Source organism: Capsicum annuum, chromosome 12 (genome assembly GCF_002878395.1).
Source record: "Capsicum annuum cultivar UCD-10X-F1 chromosome 12, UCD10Xv1.1, whole genome shotgun sequence".
Classification (NCBI taxonomy): domain Eukaryota; kingdom Viridiplantae; phylum Streptophyta; class Magnoliopsida; order Solanales; family Solanaceae; genus Capsicum; species Capsicum annuum.
The window spans coordinates 26,429,967-26,448,630 of NC_061122.1; the positions used below are offsets into that span (position 1 = coordinate 26,429,967).

At 38.4% G+C, this 18,664-nt stretch overlaps 1 protein-coding gene across 2 annotated transcripts; it reads left to right on the forward strand.

Annotated features, from left to right (window-relative positions):
- Positions 1–493: 493 nt before the first annotated feature.
- On the forward strand, positions 494–18,368 carry LOC107850909 (homeobox-DDT domain protein RLT3). 2 transcript variants are annotated; one of them, XM_016695725.2, is made up of 16 exons: positions 494–937; positions 3,129–3,187; positions 3,306–3,581; positions 3,704–3,760; positions 3,911–4,160; positions 4,407–4,507; positions 4,795–4,881; positions 5,005–5,136; positions 11,123–11,263; positions 11,787–11,882; positions 12,016–12,459; positions 14,770–15,186; positions 15,290–15,886; positions 17,164–17,268; positions 17,465–17,676; positions 17,869–18,368. In XM_016695725.2, the coding sequence occupies exons 1-15, from the start codon at positions 727–729 to the stop codon at positions 17,654–17,656; spliced, it is 3,165 nt and encodes a 1,054-aa protein (XP_016551211.1). In that variant the 5' UTR covers positions 494–726; the 3' UTR covers positions 17,657–17,676; positions 17,869–18,368. The 2 variants fall into 2 exon arrangements, with proteins under 2 accessions (XP_016551211.1, XP_016551210.1); XM_016695724.2 differs by having other exon boundaries at positions 496–937; positions 11,787–11,909.
- The last annotated feature ends 296 nt before the right edge of the window (positions 18,369–18,664 follow it).

Sequence of the window (18,664 nt, forward strand, 5' to 3'; positions counted from 1 at the left end):
ATCCTTACAAAGTATCTATAAAAATTTCAACTAATCAGAAGCTAATTATGTATTTCAACAAATCAAAAATAAAAAAAAAATATACCGAATGCTAATTATATATCTTTACAAAGAAAACCCGTATCTTCATTGGATGTATTATGTATTTCGACAGACTAAAAATTGGAAAAAATGGATCGAGAGCTAATTTTATATTTTTACAAAGGTAAAAAATATATTTTCGCTAGATATATCGAGAGCTATTATGTATCTCAACAAATCCAAAATCAGAATTTTCAATAATTGTATAAAACATCAAATTTTTATAATTAGGCTTTAAATTATCAAAATTTATATTATTTGCCCAAATTATATTAATTTGTCGTAAACACAATGCTAAGGCTTTACCATATCTTGTGTTCTCCTCAAACCGGAGTATGACGTGTTAAACCGATTCACTGGACATGTGGTTCATTACTGACCCGGTTCTTAACTCCAAAATATTTTGATGGAAAACTCAAAATATTAAAAATAAAATAAAAAAATCCAAAAAAAGTGAAAAAAAATAATCAAAATATCTCAGTAACATTAAACCCCAAAACCCTACATTTTCTTAAACCTCCATTCATCATCATCATCATCATCATCTTCTTCTTCTCCATTTTCCATTCTCACTAACATGGAAAAGTAGCCATTATTTGTACTTCTTTAATGACTAATTAAACCAACAAAAAATAGGCTACTACTATGGCTATTAAGAAGAAGAAGCAAAATAAAAGTTCGAAGAAGAAGCAGAAGCAGCAGTTGTTTATGAGTGAAGATGATTATAGACTTAGGTTACAAGAGGGATTATATTCAGCTGATTATATATTGGCTAAGATTTTTAGAAAAGATGGCCCGACACTTGGTGCTGAATTTGATGCTCTTCCTCATAATGCTTTTTCTCGGAGTAATAAAGGTCAGTTTTCTTTAGTATAATTGGTTGTGTTTTTGAGTGAATTTTTGTAGTCCAGGGTGTGGCCTAGTGAGAAATGAAGTGGGTTGAGAATCACGATGTCTCCGGTTTTAATTTCCATACTGACAAAAAAATACTAGTTGACTTCTTCTCATTGGTTTTTATTTTTTATTTTTGTAAGTTGCGGGTGGGAGGTTGCACGTATATGTGGAATTAGTCGAGGTGAGTGAAAGCTAGTGTGTTGAGACTTATGAGGTTTTTGGTTCAAATTTCAGTTGAGACAAAAAAACACTAGGTGATTTCTTCCCATTGGTGGATAGATTTTTTATTTTTTTTAGAAGTTTCGGGTGTGAGGTGGCAGGTATATGTGGAATTAGTCGAGTTGAGTGAAAGATAACCTAGTCGAGGTGAGTGAAAGCTAACCTGGACATGAAGTGTGATGAGACTTATGAGGTCTTAGGTTCAAATTCCAATAGAGACGAAAAATACTAGGTGACTTCTTCCCATTGGTGGATTGATTTTTTTATTTGGGTAAGTTGCGGGTGGGAGGTGTCAGGTATATGTGGAATTAGTCTAGGTGAGTGAAAGCTAACTTAGTCGAGGTGACCAAAAGCTAACCTGGACATGAAGTGTGTTGAGACTTATGTGGTCTTAGGTTCAAATTTCAGTTGAGACAAAAAAAAAACTCGGTGATTTCTTCCCATTTGTATTGTTCTTAGACCCCAGACCCCACTTTGTGGGAACACACTGGGTTTGTTGTTGTTGTTGATGTTGTATTGTTCTTAGCGTTGGTGGATAGAGTTATCTTGTCCTTGTTGCGGGTGGTGGTGGTATGTATCAGTAGAATTAGTTGAAGTGAGCGAAAGCTAGCATGGACGTGGGTTGAGAATTATGAGGTCTCATGTTCAAATCCCAGTAGAGACAAAAAAGTGCAAGGTCATTTTCTCATATGTCATAGCCTTGGTAGATAGAGTTATATTGTAGTTGTTTCTGGTGGGAGGTGTCAAATATCCGTGGATTTAGTCGAGGTGAGCTAAAGCTAACAAGAGGTTTGATAATCATGAGGTCTTAGGTAAAAAATAGGTGATATCTTAGTTACCTTGCAATTGTTGCTAGTGGGATTTGACAGGTATTCGTGGAATTAGTTGAGGTGCCCAGTCATCATTATTATAAAAAAATAAATTTTCGGAGTGAATTTTGATGAAGCAATGTGGGTTTGAGTGTTGATCGTCTGGGTGGTAGTTCCTGTATATCGTTGTGTTTCAATTCTAGCTTCAGTCAGAAGTATCGGTTTATGGATATGGACGTGAATGTAGTCAGAGTGTTGTAAGCAATTTGAATTCCCATGGGCTTGCTGTGCGCATTAGGACTGACATTGCAGCTTCTTCTGAGTATGGGTTCAGATTTAATATAGATTTTTATGACATAGCTATACTGTGTTTGCGTGCAGAAATAGTATATGCTTAAATTCCGCAGGTTTTTTGGGGTGGGGTGGGGGCAATGGATACTCTGCTGTGCATTCGTTATTCACTGTATGCTCTCTGCATTCATTTTGTATGTTGAGTCAATTAGGGATCTATTGTAACAGTAAACAATCTTAGGAAGAGAGGATTATGGTGGTGAGTCAGTGTTGCATTTGCAAAAAAGCACGAGGATTTTTTTCTGGCTGTGACCTTGATCTGGAACTTTAGGTTATATGTTCTAGTTACAACTGTGACATTCTAAAATTTTTTCGAATCCCTTTGTATAAATTTCTGGTTCTGCCACTGGCTGCGTAGAATGGTGCATTGGTGTGTTACCAATGAAGTGATATCTGATCTATCCGTAAATATAAAAGAAATAAATAAAATAATCTTTTATATTTCCCTCGGAAAAAAATTTCTCGGGTCAATATTCAAATTTTGCTGATAGATGACATTGCTTGGAAAGTGATGCTCTCGAATGGCTAGACTTGCTAGGGACATAGAGAGAAGAGGATAAAAAGAATCAAATCTTGAAGTTTATACATGAAGAGATGATTCTAGTCGTAATAAATAGAGTGGGAAGGATTAGAGTACAGCCATTTGCCATAGTTGAAAATGCAAATGTCAAAATGCTATTACTTCTTCCTCTTCTGTTTGTTTCTATGGCTGATTAATGTCAGTTACTTCTTTCTGTATGCTTGCTGTCTTAAATCTTGTTCTTGCACGATCAGGTTCCAGAACTTGTGGTCATGCTAGACAAGAAAGCCAAGGAGCAACTAAGAGGAGAAAGGTACGAAAGAAAAGTTCCGGGAAAGAATCCTCACAATCTCTAAATGCTTGTTTTCGACACTTGGTTCTTGTTGGTTTAGTTGTATTATCTCTTTGTGTTTTACTTTTTTCCTCTCTAGGTCTCTGCCCCTGCCACCGCGAGTAGCCCTCCTGTGAAAAAGCATGGTACTGGGAAAGGTCTGATAACAAAAGACACTTTGGTGAAAAAGTATGGCAGGGGGAAAGGTTTAATGACTGAGAAGAGTGCTAGTCTTAGAAGTCACGGTATGGGGAAGGGTTTGATGACGGTTTGGCGGGCAACAAATCCTCACGCCGGAGACATCCCCACTGGTGTTGGCTTTGGAGAGAGTGCTAAAGAGAGAAAGAAGAAGTTGCTGCAGCGACAGTCTATTTTGGTTGAGCCTCTTGCCATGCCTTTGATATTTACTTTGCAATTTGCAGTCCATGCATATGTTCCAAGTTCCCTTTCTGATTCTTTGTGAAGGTTGGTAATTTCTAGCTGATCTTCTGCATGCAGAGAAAAATAGAAAAGAAATTGCAGGATAAGAAGAAGGTTGGTGTGAAATGCAGACAGGTAATATTCTGGCTAATGCCGAGACGCTACTACTGTTAGTGATTGGAGTTGTTTTTTTTGATATGTCGTGGTGGTGTGGCTTTAGTTTGGCATTGGTTTTTTTGATATGTCGCGGTGGTGTAATTTTAGTTTGGCATTTCGTAATTGCAGGCAAAGAATAAAAGGATTGAAAAGCAGAAGCCGTCTCGTAAGGAAAAATGTGAACTTTCTCTAGAAGGGAGAAAGTGCCAAGAAGGATTACCCATCAAAAAAAGAAAGTACCAAGAAGAGTTTACTCAGTTGGGGTCGCTAGTGGATGATGAGGAACTTGAGTTAATGGAGTTGGAAGCAGGACCTAGCTCATTGACATGCTGTACACACTTTGCAAGCAATGGACTTCGTGGCTGTTCACTTTGCAAAGGTCAGAATAAGACCCCCTTTCTTTTCCTATCCTCTTTGAAAACATTAGTTAATTGTTTCCTGTTTATTCTATCCTTTATTTCTCTATTTTTTTGTCTGTGTTTTTTTTTCTTCTCTTATCCTCACTTATATAGTCTAAGCTTGGTGTAGATGACCAAGTTATATTACACGATTCACCATTCATCAATTTTCTTTGAAGTATGCAGATTCAAAATTTATGTCTAGCAAAATTCCTTTCTTGTTCTAGGTTTACTTCCGAAGTTTCCTCCGGATTCAGTGATAATGAAGCTGCCTCTCTATGAGCGACCGTGGGATTCCTCTCCAGAGCTTGTCAAGAAACTTTTCAAGGTACCTTGGGAAGAATATTTTTTGCTTAGTCTGATACTGCTGATTCACATAAAAAATATAACATTGGTTGTCATGGTTGGTGCTCTCTTGGTATACCTCATTGTTAATGTTCTGTTTTTTAAGAGGATGTAGTTCTCTTGATTTCAATAAATTTGCACAGAGATGATCTGTAGAAATGGTGAAGCATTTTGATGCTTTTCTTAATATAATATGAGCTCACCTTTTTTCTTATTTCATTTTATATATTAAAAGAAATGCATATGGCTAATGTGCAGTTTGTTTTGCAGGTCTTCCACTTCCTTTGTACATATGCTGCAAGAATTGATATCTGTTCTTTCACAATTGATGCGTTTGCACAAGCCTTTCATGAAAAAGTAAGTTCAGCTCTGTACTAGTTATTCTCCATCATTCTCTTTTGAGACGTGATAGCTGCCTCTAAAGATGGTGATCAGACGCCGGTCACTTACCGATTTTGGTTTGATTCTTGTTGCTTTCAGGATTCCTTGATCCTTGGACAAGTTCATTTAGCCTTTCTCAGGCTTCTTTTGGCAGATGTTGAAATTCAGCTTAACAGGGGATTCATTCATCAAGCAAGTAGAAGTTGCAATTTCTTGGGATTGGTTCACTCAGTGAGTCTACATGCATTCAGATCCATTGTCACTTTTGTAGGCTTTTGCATATTAGCTTAGCTTTGAGTCTTTAAGAATCGTCTGTGAGACAGTTTATGTCCTGCAATTTGTATGTAGTTGCTATTAGGCTAGTGCTTCCTGGAACTTAAATGTGAATATGACTTATTTATTTCGTTATTAGTACTTTGCTATAAAGTAGGTTACATTGCTTTTGATAGGACAAAAGCAAGAAAAGAGAAGAGAAGGGAGAGAAATAATGATGCTTCGAGAGATGAAAAGGGAAGGAATCTAAATTACATGGATATGTAACAAAAGAGAACTTGACCATGTTATTGGCCATCCCACGAATTGTGCTAACCATATTAAGGGTGTGTTTGGTATGAAGGAAAATATTTTCCTAGACAATGTTTTCCTGGAAAACAATTGATTTCTTACTTGTTTTTTTATGTTTGGTTGGTGGATGGAAAATATTTTCTAGTATTTGATTGGTGAATGAAAAAATATTTTTCAAAAAATACATTTTAGTGTTTAGCTAAAGAGTAAAAATATATTTTAGAATCCTTTTTAAAAAAATAAATTAAAAAAAAGTAAATTCTTTTTTGGGAAGGGGGTTGGTAGGCGGGTGGTGGGGTGTCAGAATAGGTAGTAGGGGTGGAGTAAGAAAAAGTTTTGAATTTTTTTCGTTAATTTTTTTTTTAAAAATTGACCCGGGACGGGGGGGGGTATTAGGAGTTGGGGGTTAGGGTAGGGGAGTGAGGGGAAGAAGAAAATTGAATTTTTTTTTAAATTTTTTGAGGTTGGGGGGCGGGGGGAGGGAGGGTAAGAGAAAAGTATAATTTTTTTAATAAAATGTAGATATTGTTTTTTGAAGGGGGGCTGGTAGGGGTGGGGTGGGGTGGGGGTAGGGGATGGACTAAGAAAAATTTTTGAAATACTTTTTAAAACAATTGAATTTTGGGCAATCAATAATTAATATAAATCTTCGGGCAATTGATAATAAATATGGACAACTCTTTGGTTTTGGATATCGAAGTTTCACGTCAAGGTGTGCGCTTAGCAAATCTACACTTCATAACTGCAAAGGGTTGTCCCATTTGAGAGGGCAGAGTACAGTTAGATCTTGGACGATGTTGAATCTTCGTCATCGTTATGCAACTCAGGTTTGCTGCAACAGAGAATAAATCAAGGAAGATGCTCTATTATTTGGTGGGTTTGGTCTTTGCTATGGTAGGGGCTAGTTATGCTGCAGTCCCTCCGTACAGAAGATTCTGCCAAGCCACGGGATATGGAGGTACAATTAAACGTCGGGAGGTAAGTTATTCTTTATTGATCTGGTTATAGATAGGCTTTCAGAGTCCCCTATGAAATTAATGAAATTTACCACCTTACAGAGTTTGTAAGAGGGATAGTTTTAAGTATCTTGGGTCTACAATTCAGGGAAATGGTGAGATTGATGAGGATGCCTCTAAACGTATTGGAGCAGGTTGGTTGAAGTGGAGGCTCGACTCAGGAGTGTTGTGTGATAAGAAGGTGTCCCTTAAGCTTAAAGGCAAATTCTATAGTGGCCGGCCGGCCGGCCATGGTGTATGGAGCTTGAAGGTGGTGGAAATGAGAATGTTACGTTGGATGTGTGGGTTTACTAGAGGGGACAGAGTTAAGAATGAGATTATCCGGGAGAAGGTGAGAGTGGCTTTGGTGGAGGACAAAATGCGAGAAGGAAGGCTGAGATGGTTTGGGTATGTGATGAGGAGGGGTGCGGATGCCCCAGTTCGTAGGTGTGAGAGGCTAGCTCTGGATGGTTTTAGGAGGTGTAGAGGTAGGCCGATGAAATACTGGAGGGAGGTGATTAGACATGACATGGAGCAACTTCAACTTACTGAGGACATGACCTTAGATAGGAAGGTGTGGAGGTCGCGGATAAGGGTAGAAGGCTAGTGTGAGTGTGTGGGTTGTAGCAGGCAGTCAGGAGAGATCTTGTGTAGCTGGGTTCGTAATCCTAGGACTGTGTACTTAGGTGTTTTTGGTATGTGAGGGTATGTTACTACCAGGTGGGGGTCCTATTTCTTATTTCTTAATTCCTATTTTCTTATTTAGTGTTGCCCTTATTTCTCGTATTTCGTATTTTCTCTTGTTTCTATTCTATTATTTCTTATTCCTGATTTTCTGTTGTGTCATCTATCCCCTTGTTTGCTATTCTTTAACTTGAGCCGGGGGTCTATCGGAAACCTCTCTACCTCTTTAGAGGTAGCGGTATGGACTGCGTATATCTTACCCTTCTCAGACCCCACTTTGTGGGAATACACTGAGTTTGTTGTTGTTGTTGTTGAATTTTGGGGGTAGGAGTAGGGGGTAGGGGGTGGGGTGGGGTAGGGGTAGGGGTGGTGTCGGGGTGATAGGGTATTGGGCTCGGGGTAGATGATTTTGAGAATTGTATGAACATTTCAACTTTAAAGTGAGGTTGAAAGAGTTTTGATAAATGTTTTCTTTACTTTTTGAAGGAAAACCATTTTCCTTAGATTTAAGGAAAATAAGTTGCTTTGGAAAACATCTTCTAAAACATGTAAGCCAACCATGGAAAATATTTTCCTAGAAAATGTTTTCCTGAAAAACAAGTTGATTTCTTACTTGTTTTCTTATGTTTGGTTGGTAGATGAGATATATTTTCTGAAAAATATTTTCTAGTATTTGATTGGTGAATGAAAAAATATTTTTCAAAAAATACATTTTAGTGTTTAGCTGGGTAAGTTGTTGTTGTTTATCTAAAGCGTAAAAATACATTTTAGAATTCTTTTTTAAAAAATAAATTAATAAAAAGTAAATCCTTTTTTCGGAAGGGGGTTGGTAGGCAGGTGGGTGGGTATCAAAATAGGTAGTAGGGGTGGGGTAAGAAAAAGTTTTGAATTTTTTTGGTAAAACAAAACTTTTAAAAATTGACCCGGGGGGGTTATTAGGAGCTGGGGGTCAGGGTAGGGGAGTGAGGGGGAAGAAAATAATTGAAAATTTTTTAAAAATAAATTTAATTTTTTTTTTGAGGTTTAGGGGAGGGATGGGAGAGGGGGCTAGTACGAGGGAGGGAGGGTAAGAGAAAAGTTTGAATTTTTTAATAAAATGTAGATATTGTTTTTTGAAGAGGGGCTGGTAGGGGTAGGGGTGGGGTGGGGTGGGGGTAGGGGATGGACTAAGAAAAATTTTTGAAATGCTTTTTAAAACAATTGAATTTTGGGCAATCGATAATAAATATAAATCTTCGGGCAATCGATAATAAATATGGACAACTCTTTGGTTTTGGATATCGAGGTTTCACGTCAAGGTGTGAGCTTAGCAAATCTACACTTCGGTTGTCCCTTTCGAGAGGGCAGAGTACTGTTAGATCTTGGACGATGTTGAATTTTCGTCATCGTTATGCAACTCAGGCTTGCTGCAACACAGAATAAATCAAGGAAGATGCTCTATTATTTGGTGGGTTTGGTCTTTGCTATGGTAGGGGCTAGTTATGCTGCAGTCCCTCCGTACAGAAGATTCTGCCAAGCCACGGGATATGGAGGTACAATTAAACGTCGGGAGGTAAGTTTTTCTTCATTGATCTGGTTATAGATAGGCTTTCAGAGTCCCCTATGAAATTAATGAAATTTACCACCTTACAGAGTTTGTAAGAGGGATAGTTTTAAATATCTTGGGTCTACAATTCAGGGAAATGGTGAGATTGATGAGGATGCCTCTAAACGTATTGGAGCAGATTGGTTGAAGTGGATGCTCGCCTCGGGAGTGTTGTATGATAAAAAGGTGCCCCTTAAGCTTAAAGGCAAATTCTATAGAGTGGCCGGCCGGCCGGCCATGGTGTATGGAGCTTGAAGGTGGTGGAAATGAGAATATTACGTTGGATATGTGGGCTTACTAGAAGGGACAGAGTTAGGAATGAGATTATCCGGGAGAAGGTGAGAGTGGCTTTGGTGGAGGATAAAATGCGAAAAGGAAGGCTGAGGTGGTTTGGGCATATGAGGAGGAGAGGTGCGGATGCCCCAGTTCGTAGGTCTGAGAGGCTAGCTCTGGATGGTTTTAGGAAGAGTAGAGGTAGGCCGATGAAATACTGGAGGGAGGTGATTAGACATGACATGGAGCAACTTCAACTTACTGAGGACATGACCCTAGATAGGAAGGTGTGAAGGTCGCGGATAAGGGTAGAAGGCTAGTGTGAGTGTGTGGGTTGTAGCAGGCAGTCCGGAGAGATCTTGTGTAGCCGGGTTCGTAATCCTAGGACTGTGTACTTAGGTGTTTTTGGTATGTTAGGGTATGTTACTACCAGGTGGGGGTCCTATTTCTTATTTCTTAGTTCATATTTTCTTATTTAGTGTTGCCCTTATTTCTCGTATTTCGTATTTTCTCTTGTTTCTATTCTATTATTTCTTATTCCTTATTTTCTGTTGTGTCATTCATCCCCTTATTTACTATTCTTTATCTTGAGCCGGGGGTCTATCGGAAACAACCTCTCTACCTCTTCGGAGGTAGCGGTATGGACTGCGTACATCTTACCCTCCTCAGACCCCACTTTGTGGGAATACACTGGGTTTGTTGTTGTTGTTGAATTTTGGGGGTGGGGGTAGGGGTAGGGGGTAGGGTGGGGGTAGGGGTGATAGGGTATTGGGGGCGGGGTAGATGATTTTGAGAATTGTATGAACATTTCAACTTTAGTGAGGTTGAAAGAGAGTTTTGAAAAATGTTTTCCTTACTTTTTGAAGGGAAGTCATTTTCCTTAGATTTAAGGAAAATAAGTTGGTTTGAAAAACATTTTCCAAAACATATAAGCCAACCAAACATAAGAAAACTGAAAAACATTTTCTTTCATACCAAACACACCCTAAGTTTGTACAAATTATCCTGGAGTATATTAGTACGAATTTCCTTATACTGTTGACCCAATTTAGGGAGTTGACACGAGTTATACTTAATTGAAAATGGGAATAAAAGAAAAGTCATCGGCCTATAATCTTAAATTCTTCAGGAATCGCATGTGATGAGGGTAGAAGGTCCTTAATAGTTATCACAAAAAGAAATAATAGGAAATGTGGAGGTCCTTTATTGACCTTTTACTTAAGCTAGAGTTGTGAAGAAAGCATCCTTCTATAGAGTTATTCTAATATGAAATTGAAACAATAAGTTTCTTTCTCTAGGATTGCTTCTCAGGTCTACAATGTTCATTGTTCTTTTTTAGTGGGAAGACGGAACTAGCTATTAGTAAAGTGAAATTCACTGGTTCCATACATTTATGGTTCTTGCTAATATATTTGTCCCCCAAAAAGGGTACAAGAAGAAAAGAAATCCTTGCCACAATGCGTCTTCTTTGTTGGAAGTTGGAACTAAGAAGAACATAGGCATTTACAATATTGAGAGTTTGATATGGGTCTTCTTTCATTATGTTAGCTAGTAGCATCACATGTACCAGTAGCATTTGCTTTTCCGAAGTGTCCTACTACTGCCATATGTGAAATTGAAAGTACTGAATACCAAGTTTCGTTTGGAGAGTAGAGTACCAGAAACGTCCTAATAGTTTGTTTTGGAAGTTGAGTACCAGAAAAGTCCTATAATTAGCACGAAGTAACACAAATCCCAAAGACGTCCCAAATCTCTATCAGGGAGTACATAGATACCCTTTGCATCAGCATCAGTGGTATTTTAGCATATTAAAATAAGTTATCTGCTTCTCTGTTTGACATGTAATACATGCAACCTCCCTCGATGCATTCTACAGATGCTTTTCTTCTGCAGCCACAATGGTAACACTCGTGTCGTGAGATAATTGATTCTTGGATATGAAGGGATGTAATTGGTTTCTAATGTCTTTTCCTTGAGAGGATATGTTCTGTTTGATTATTTATATGCTTGTCTATTCTGCTGACAAACTTCCCTTGGTCACTGTTTTTCTTCAAAATCTTCTTGCCCATTAAAGTATGCTATTCTGAAAGAGGAAACATTTATCTTATTTTGACAGATTGAACATGAAGAATTTAGTCTGGAACTCTGGATTGGTTCTCTTAATGCCTTAACATGGACAGAGATACTGCGACAAGTCTTGATCGCTGCTGGTTTTGGATCCAAACGTGGTAGTGTACCTGGGGAGGCTCTCAGCAAGGTACTCAGTTTCTGGTTACTGCTTTGATTGTAATTTTTTTCATCTTTGATATGCCAGTGGCTGTAAGTTATTCGTTAATGTTTTTGTTTCTGATGTTTAAAGGCCTTTTGATCTCTGTGTGTGCATATTTCATTGAGAAATAATTTTTTTTATAAGGTAAAAGATTATTAATAAAGGTACCAAGAAGGTACATGAAAGTGCAGAATTGAACATCCATACAAAGTTGCATAGTTTCCAAGTGAATCCGAGAAATCCGTATTGTCTAGCATATTCCTCTCACACCAAAAAAACAGACTGTGAAGACACAAGTTCTTGACTCTAGAAATATGGCTCTTGTTCCCATAGCAAGCACTATTTTTCTCATTCCAAATGGTCCAGAAAATACAGTGAGAGATAGTCCTCCAAAGCTGTTTCTGGATAGTTGTAATCTTCTGCGCCCTCTAGCTTTGCAGTAGACTTCTAAAGTCTGAAAGCATTACCCAGACTCGGTGATGCTCATTTTCTTTGGTTTCTTGTTTCGCAGGAAGTTAGTTTGATGGCTAAGTATGGGTTAACCCACGGTACACTGAAGGGTGAACTTTTTAGCATTCTGCTAATTAAAGGAACTGATGGAATGAAGGTACATGAGTTGGCAAAACTTCAATCTGTAAGTGGATGTGATTTCCGGTTGTTATTGTTTAGTATAATCCCACTGCCTCCTTTATATCATAAAATGCTTCCGTTAATGTTTTTATTTCTTTTTTGTCTTGAAGATTGGTGAATTGAATCTGGCAACGACAACCATTCAGCTAGAAGATTTAATAAGCTCAACCCTTTCTAGTGACATTACCTTGTTTGAAAAGATCTCATCTTCAGGTTACCGTCTACGTATTAATCCTTCTTCACAGGAATCCGGAATTTCTTTCTCAGATTCTGAAGGAGATGATGCCGAGGTTATTAGTGGATACATCAGAGATAATTCAGACTGTGAGTCCCGCGAACTAGTTCTAGCTGAATCTGGACAGAGATATCATCGGTTTGAAAATAGGAACAGTTTATCAACAGTAAACACTGAAATTGATGAGAGCTACTCAGGAGAAGCATGGTTGTTAGGGCTTATGGAAGGTGAATATTCAGATCTGGGCATTGAGGAGAAGCTGAGCGCCTTGGTGGCATTGGTTGATCTTCTTACTGCTGCATCCAGCATTGCTGAAAAGGTAAAAAACTTGAATAAGAGTCGATTAGGGCCTTCAAAGGAACTCTTCCCTCTAGGTTATCATGCCCTAGAGTCTTCTGTCTTCCTAGTTGCATTTCTCGTTTACTGTGCTAAATTTTACCTTTTTAATACATTATATTCATTTTACTGATGCCAGGCAAAGCTAACTTGTACTAGTAGGTGAAGTTCTAAGAAGCTCTTGAGCTGAAAAGATAAGACCTTGAAAAATTTTGGCAGTGAAGTTCTAGCCATCCCATGCGTATATTGGGTGCTATGCAAGGAAAGCGATTCTAAATTGTTTTGATGGCAAAGAAAAGCCCCCTGTATAGACAGACAATATATAGATTTTTAGACCTGCTGCCTCTATGGTGTAATTTTCAGGTTGTATATGATACGGACAGCATGATAGATTCATTAGCTCACTACATGAGTACTTATTACTCTGAAGTCTATCCACACCCCAAATATGGAGGAACAAAAGCCCCACCAGATGCCTTGAACCTACTATCAAGTGAACCAATCTCACATGATATACTTACATTATCCATGCATGAGTAGAAAAACATAAATATTTCATAAACATTTGAAACAACAGATAACATCGCATTTCTAAAAATAGTCATTTACTTCATCATAATGAAAAAACATAAATTAGTACTCACAACATGTATGGAGCCTCTAGACATGACAAATAAAAAGGATGGCGAGACACTTCCCTCACAACATGGTGCACGACATGCGAGGTCTTGGGACTTCAGAAGAAGTCCCTCTCATCGCGCGGACTGTTGCAAAGCAAGTCTGGGACTTCTCTTACTTTTTGCCTTGGGCATAAATTGCCGGGGTTCCTCACACGATGTGAAGCCCTGGGCAAGGGATCCTGGGAGACTGGGACTTCAATTAGTTCCTTTTATCTTCAACTCTTGGTCCTTGTTTCCATTTCAAACATGTTCCATCATATACCATAGCATTCTACCATTTCTCAATTATTTTATCCACCCTCGTGTGGGTTGTTTTTATAAAGAGGAATCTCCTTTCGTTTGTAAGATCAAGCTCTAGCTTAGTGCATGACCATTCTGTTTAATAAAACTCTTAACCTTCTAAAAGGGCAGCCCGGTGCACTAAAGCTACCGCTATGCACGGTGTCCACGGAAGGGCCCCACCACAAGGGTGTATTGTACGCAGCCTTACCTTGCATTTCCCCAGAGAGGGGCTGTTTCCAAGGCTTGAACCCGTGACCTCCTTGTCACATGGCAGCAACTTTACCAGTTACTTTTAACCTTCTAAACTTCTGTGCAAAAAAAAAAAAGAACAGAAAAGAAAAAAGAAATGGTGGCAGAAGGTAGAAAGGGAAGCCATGCTCTTCTATATAACTGCTGATATAGAACTGTTATCCTAGAACAGAAATGCATGATCAACACCACCACCACCACCATACCCAGTGAAAAATCCCACAAAGTGGAATAGAAATGCATGATCAAGTAATCAAAATCTCCAGACCTATAACAACCAAAAGAAGATAAAAGGAAAAGATAAAGAAAGAGGTCAAGTGAAGACATCATCATAGGCTTATGACTTCTATATTATTTTTTGTGGAAGAAGATTGAATGCTGTTGCAGTAAAGAAAGTAGAGTTGCTCCCAAGGCTTTGGTTCAACAAAAAAGGTAGTACAATAGGGGATGTGCGGTGGGTGCACCTTGCGAGTTCAAATACTGGCTAGTGAACCAAGTCCAATGTTAAAATGGAGAAGAACTGAAGGGCGTACCCATTATCTATCAAGTTCCGAAGATGGAAGCAATGGATTTCTTGGTTACCCCAAAAAGAAATAAGTGGTGAAATGGTCTTGTTCTGTTGCTGATCATTGTTTGGCAATGGTACCGTTGAAGTTATTCCATAAAAAAAGCTCCATGTAGATGCCATTTCTTTTCTACTTTCTTCCATGTCCAGAAGGCTTCCCTTTCTTACTGTGGAAAAATCACGCCTTCCTAGTAATAGGATTGGTCTGTTTGTTGGTTAAGCTCCATGTAGATGCCATTTCTTTTCTACTTTCTTCCATTTCCAGAAGGCTTCCCTTTCATACAGTGGAAAAATCAAGTCTTCCTAGTAATAGGCCTATTATTGGTCTGTTTGTTGGTTACACTGCTCTTTTTTGATATTGGCATATTGCTATATTTCGAATACGAATTAAAAAAGATATTGTTCTACGAGTATCACAATTCTTAGTCACTAACCTATGATGATAAAGAAGTGCATTTGTATGTCAGATCAGCTTTATTTTTTCCTGCATTTATTTAGTGACAAGTGTTTCCTGCAGGATTCGGTGCCATCTGCTGTAGAATGTGCTCCTTCAATGATTCATCATGCTTCTGGGGGAAAAATTAAACGGTCTTCAGCAAAATCATCCTATTTGACTGGGCAAGCACAAAGTCAATGTGGACATCTTAGTAACCAAGATCCAACAGCGTCATTGGAACTTCAGCCAGTTGACTCTTCAGTGGCAATGTCAAAACACTCTGTGAAAAATAAGTCGCTTAGCACTGCAAAAAAAGCCAGAGAACTGGAAGCTGGGGATGATGTTCACCCTATGCAGTCAATCTTCCTCGGTTCAGACCGTAGGTACAATAGATACTGGATTTTCTTGGGCCCTTGCAATGAATTTGATCCGGGGCACAGGAGGATTTATTTTGAATCGTCTGAAGATGGTCAATGGGAGGTGATTGATACTGAAGAGGTACTTTAGTTTCATTTTGGCACTTTAATTTCTTATGTTTGTTGTGTACAACAACTTCCAAGAAATGAACTTCTCACTTTTTTTTAAAAAAATCTGGTTTCAGTCTTTGTGCTCTTTGTTGGCTGCCTTGGACCGTAGAGGTGCCCGAGAGGCTTTTCTAGTTGCATCTCTGGAGAAACGGGAAACGTTCTTATGCCAAGCAATGTCAAATATTCTGAATGATTCAGGAGATAGTCAATCACCTCAATGTGGAAGGAACTTTTCTAGGGAAGATAGTTCATCATCTGCAGTTTCTGATGTGGACAACTTAAGCCTTGTTGACGTGAACAATGGTTCTACTGGTTCGAAGGTTCCTGTAGGGAGAAAAGGAGAACCTCAGCAAGACAAATGGAACATCGCTCAAGCTTTCGACACATGGGTGTGGAAATCATTCTATTGTAATCTCGCCGCTGTGAAACGTGGGAAAAGGTCTTATCTTGATTCACTTGCAAGGTGTGAACAATGCCATGATCTATACTGGAGGGATGAGAAGCACTGCAGGATTTGCCACACCACTTTTGAGCTTGATTTTGATCTTGAAGAAAGATATACCATTCATACTGCAACATGTAGGCAGAACCTAGATCCTGAGAAGTTATCAAATCCTAAAATTCTCCCATCAGAATTGCAGTCACTTAAAGCTGCAATACATGCAATTGAGGTGGGCAGTCATTCTAATGCTTTTACGGCTAGTATTTTGTGTCCATATTTTGATGTTCATTTACAAGTGTTTACTAGTATTAAGTGCTCCATTTAAACAAGAATCTAATAGCTGGTATAATTTTGCGTGATATGCATATCTTGGTTTATGTCAAAAACATCCTTAAGAGTGCTCCATGTTCTTGAAAATCATACTAATTATAGCACACCTGTAGTTTAGTAGTGGCATGTTTCTATTAGGTTCTTGCATAAACTGTTGTATGCTAGTCTAAACGTCACTTGCGCAACTTTGCAGCACTTATTAGCTACTTTAGATCCTTTATTGTTACATCGCTTATTATCCCTGCACATCCAAATAGCTTATATTGTTTATATGATAGGTTACTAACATGAAGTTCTGTTCATCCATTGCTTGATGCTGCAACATGCTTAAAAACACATGATGAAAATTTAGTTTGTTTGGGTTCTGGAGATAAAATCATAGATGGTGAACTTCATAAAAAGTGGATTGTGCTTTGACAAGTGACACGAGTGCCTTCTTTTTGTCTTTTCGGTAAATTAATGATTGTATTGTGCTTTTGGGAAAGACTCCATGTAGTGGTATTCAAGAGGTAGGGAACCTACAATAAGATATGGTGCTCTTCGAATAATGCCAATTCATCTTATGTTGAATGGGGCTTCTAGGGTGCACCAAGAATTTACAAGAACAACTTTATCAAAAAAATTGGAAGAGAAGGCATTCTTTCATTTGTGCAGAAGTTCTTTTCACCACTCAAAAGGTCCTCTTTCTTGCTGTCCAAATTGTTTACATCGAAGCTTTTAGAACTACTTCCCATGTCTTGCTTACTGCAATTTAGGCAGTTTTGAATACTTAATTCAAATAAGGTCCTTGGGGATGATCTGGTGGTTGAAGCATGTTAATAACGGCCTCAAATCTCAAGAGTTGAATCCTAATTACTACACTTGGGATGACCTCATCTGCTCCAGCCTTGGCAAGCAGGAGTACCTTGCCAAACCTGTGCTTGTGGGCTTGACTAACTAGCTGACCAATTGATTCGTCAAGGTGCGTGCAAGTGGCCTCGGACACCACCGATTGGAAAAATAAAAATAAAGACAAGCCTCAAATAGTTGAGTCAAAATTAAAGATAAAAGTACCCGATATGCATCTTCATAATCTTAAAGTTATTTGTTCTAATGACTGCTATGCAATTAGCTTTCAAACTTATATATTTTCAATTAGCAATCTGATAAATGTATTTATCATTCATGATGTTGCAGTCGGTAATGCCTGATGATGCCCTAATTGGTTCTTGGAGAAGATCTTCCCACAATCTTTGGATCAAAAGACTGCGCAGGGCGTCAACTTTATCAGAGATTTTACAGGTGAGAAAGGCCAGCGCCTCCTTCAATATTTGATGAGTGGTCTCGATTTCCCAGGCGTTCCATTTTGGAGAGTTCAGATTTAAACATAGATCCCATGGAGTCCATAACAAAACCTTTCCAACTGCTGGTAGTTTTGACGTTATTGTCATAGAAATTTGAACTAACAGAAGATTTTTATTTTGGGGATATATCATAGGTTCTTGCTGATTTTGTCACTGCTATCAACGAGGACTGGTTGTGTGAATCTGGTCATACTTTGGGATTGAATTATGACCCAGAAGAAATTATTGCAAGCTTTTCAAGCATGCCCCGGACTTCATCTGCAGTTGCATTTTGGTTGGTCAAGTTGGATGCCTTGGTCGGACTCCACTTGGAAAGTGTCCATTAGCACTATAAGAAGTCGTAAAGGTGTGATACTTCTCTTGTTTGGTTAAGTTCCTTCTACTTCGTATTGTTGCACTTTTATTTTCTCCCATGACTCATGAATCCTACTATTTATGTTTTGGGAGTTGGAGAGGGGAGGGGGCTTCAAGAGAAAGCTTCGTATAGGATTTCTTTGGGTAACAATGTAGCTTGTTTAACCTGATTGAACATATGCAGGTTGTTTCAAACAGGTCAATATTCTTTAGTTCTCACTTCCCAGGTAAAGAGTACATGGTTTTGTATCAAAGTCAGATCCATCAAACGTTTTTGTGCCAAATTTAAGATACTTGGAGAGAGGGTTTGTTCCTATCATTTTCCCCTGAAGGAATCGTGCTGCTTATGGCTACAAGTGCAACAGAAAGCTTTATGACTTTTTGGAAAGTAAAGCAGAAAAGATGGCAGTTCAGCAATCGGTTCAACAAAACGAAGCTGATGTATGTATGATAATACTTCCTGGCATCCATTTTTGTTATCATCACTATACCTAGGATACATGAGTGCTTCTTGAATGTACATAGTATTGCAGGTTCTTTTGCTCATCTTCAATCTTCTTCAACCCAATTTTGGTGTATTAGAACTTAGCTCTTGATTTCTTCACATGTATTAGCTCATTCCTTGTAAGATAAAACTGTGAAACATGTTTCCATTGGCGGCACAATAATAGAAATTTAATGGTAGCTGTTCGATGCCTCTGTTTTAGATTTCACTTTTTGTTGTTTCTTTGGTTTTTATTCCATTTATCAAGAAGAACAGGATTGACCGAGACTGTTCAAACAGGCATAAGCCAAACTCTGAATCAACAGTTGCCAACTCAAGTCAGATGGAAACTCTCCTTTCGTCTCCTCTTTATTTGTAATGACCCTCATAGTCATTTTTCTATATTTTCATATATTTGCGGTATCCAGAGATTTTTATAGGGCGACTTACATGAGAAAATTGAAGAATAGATGTCTTTTAAGTCTTGAATGAAAGA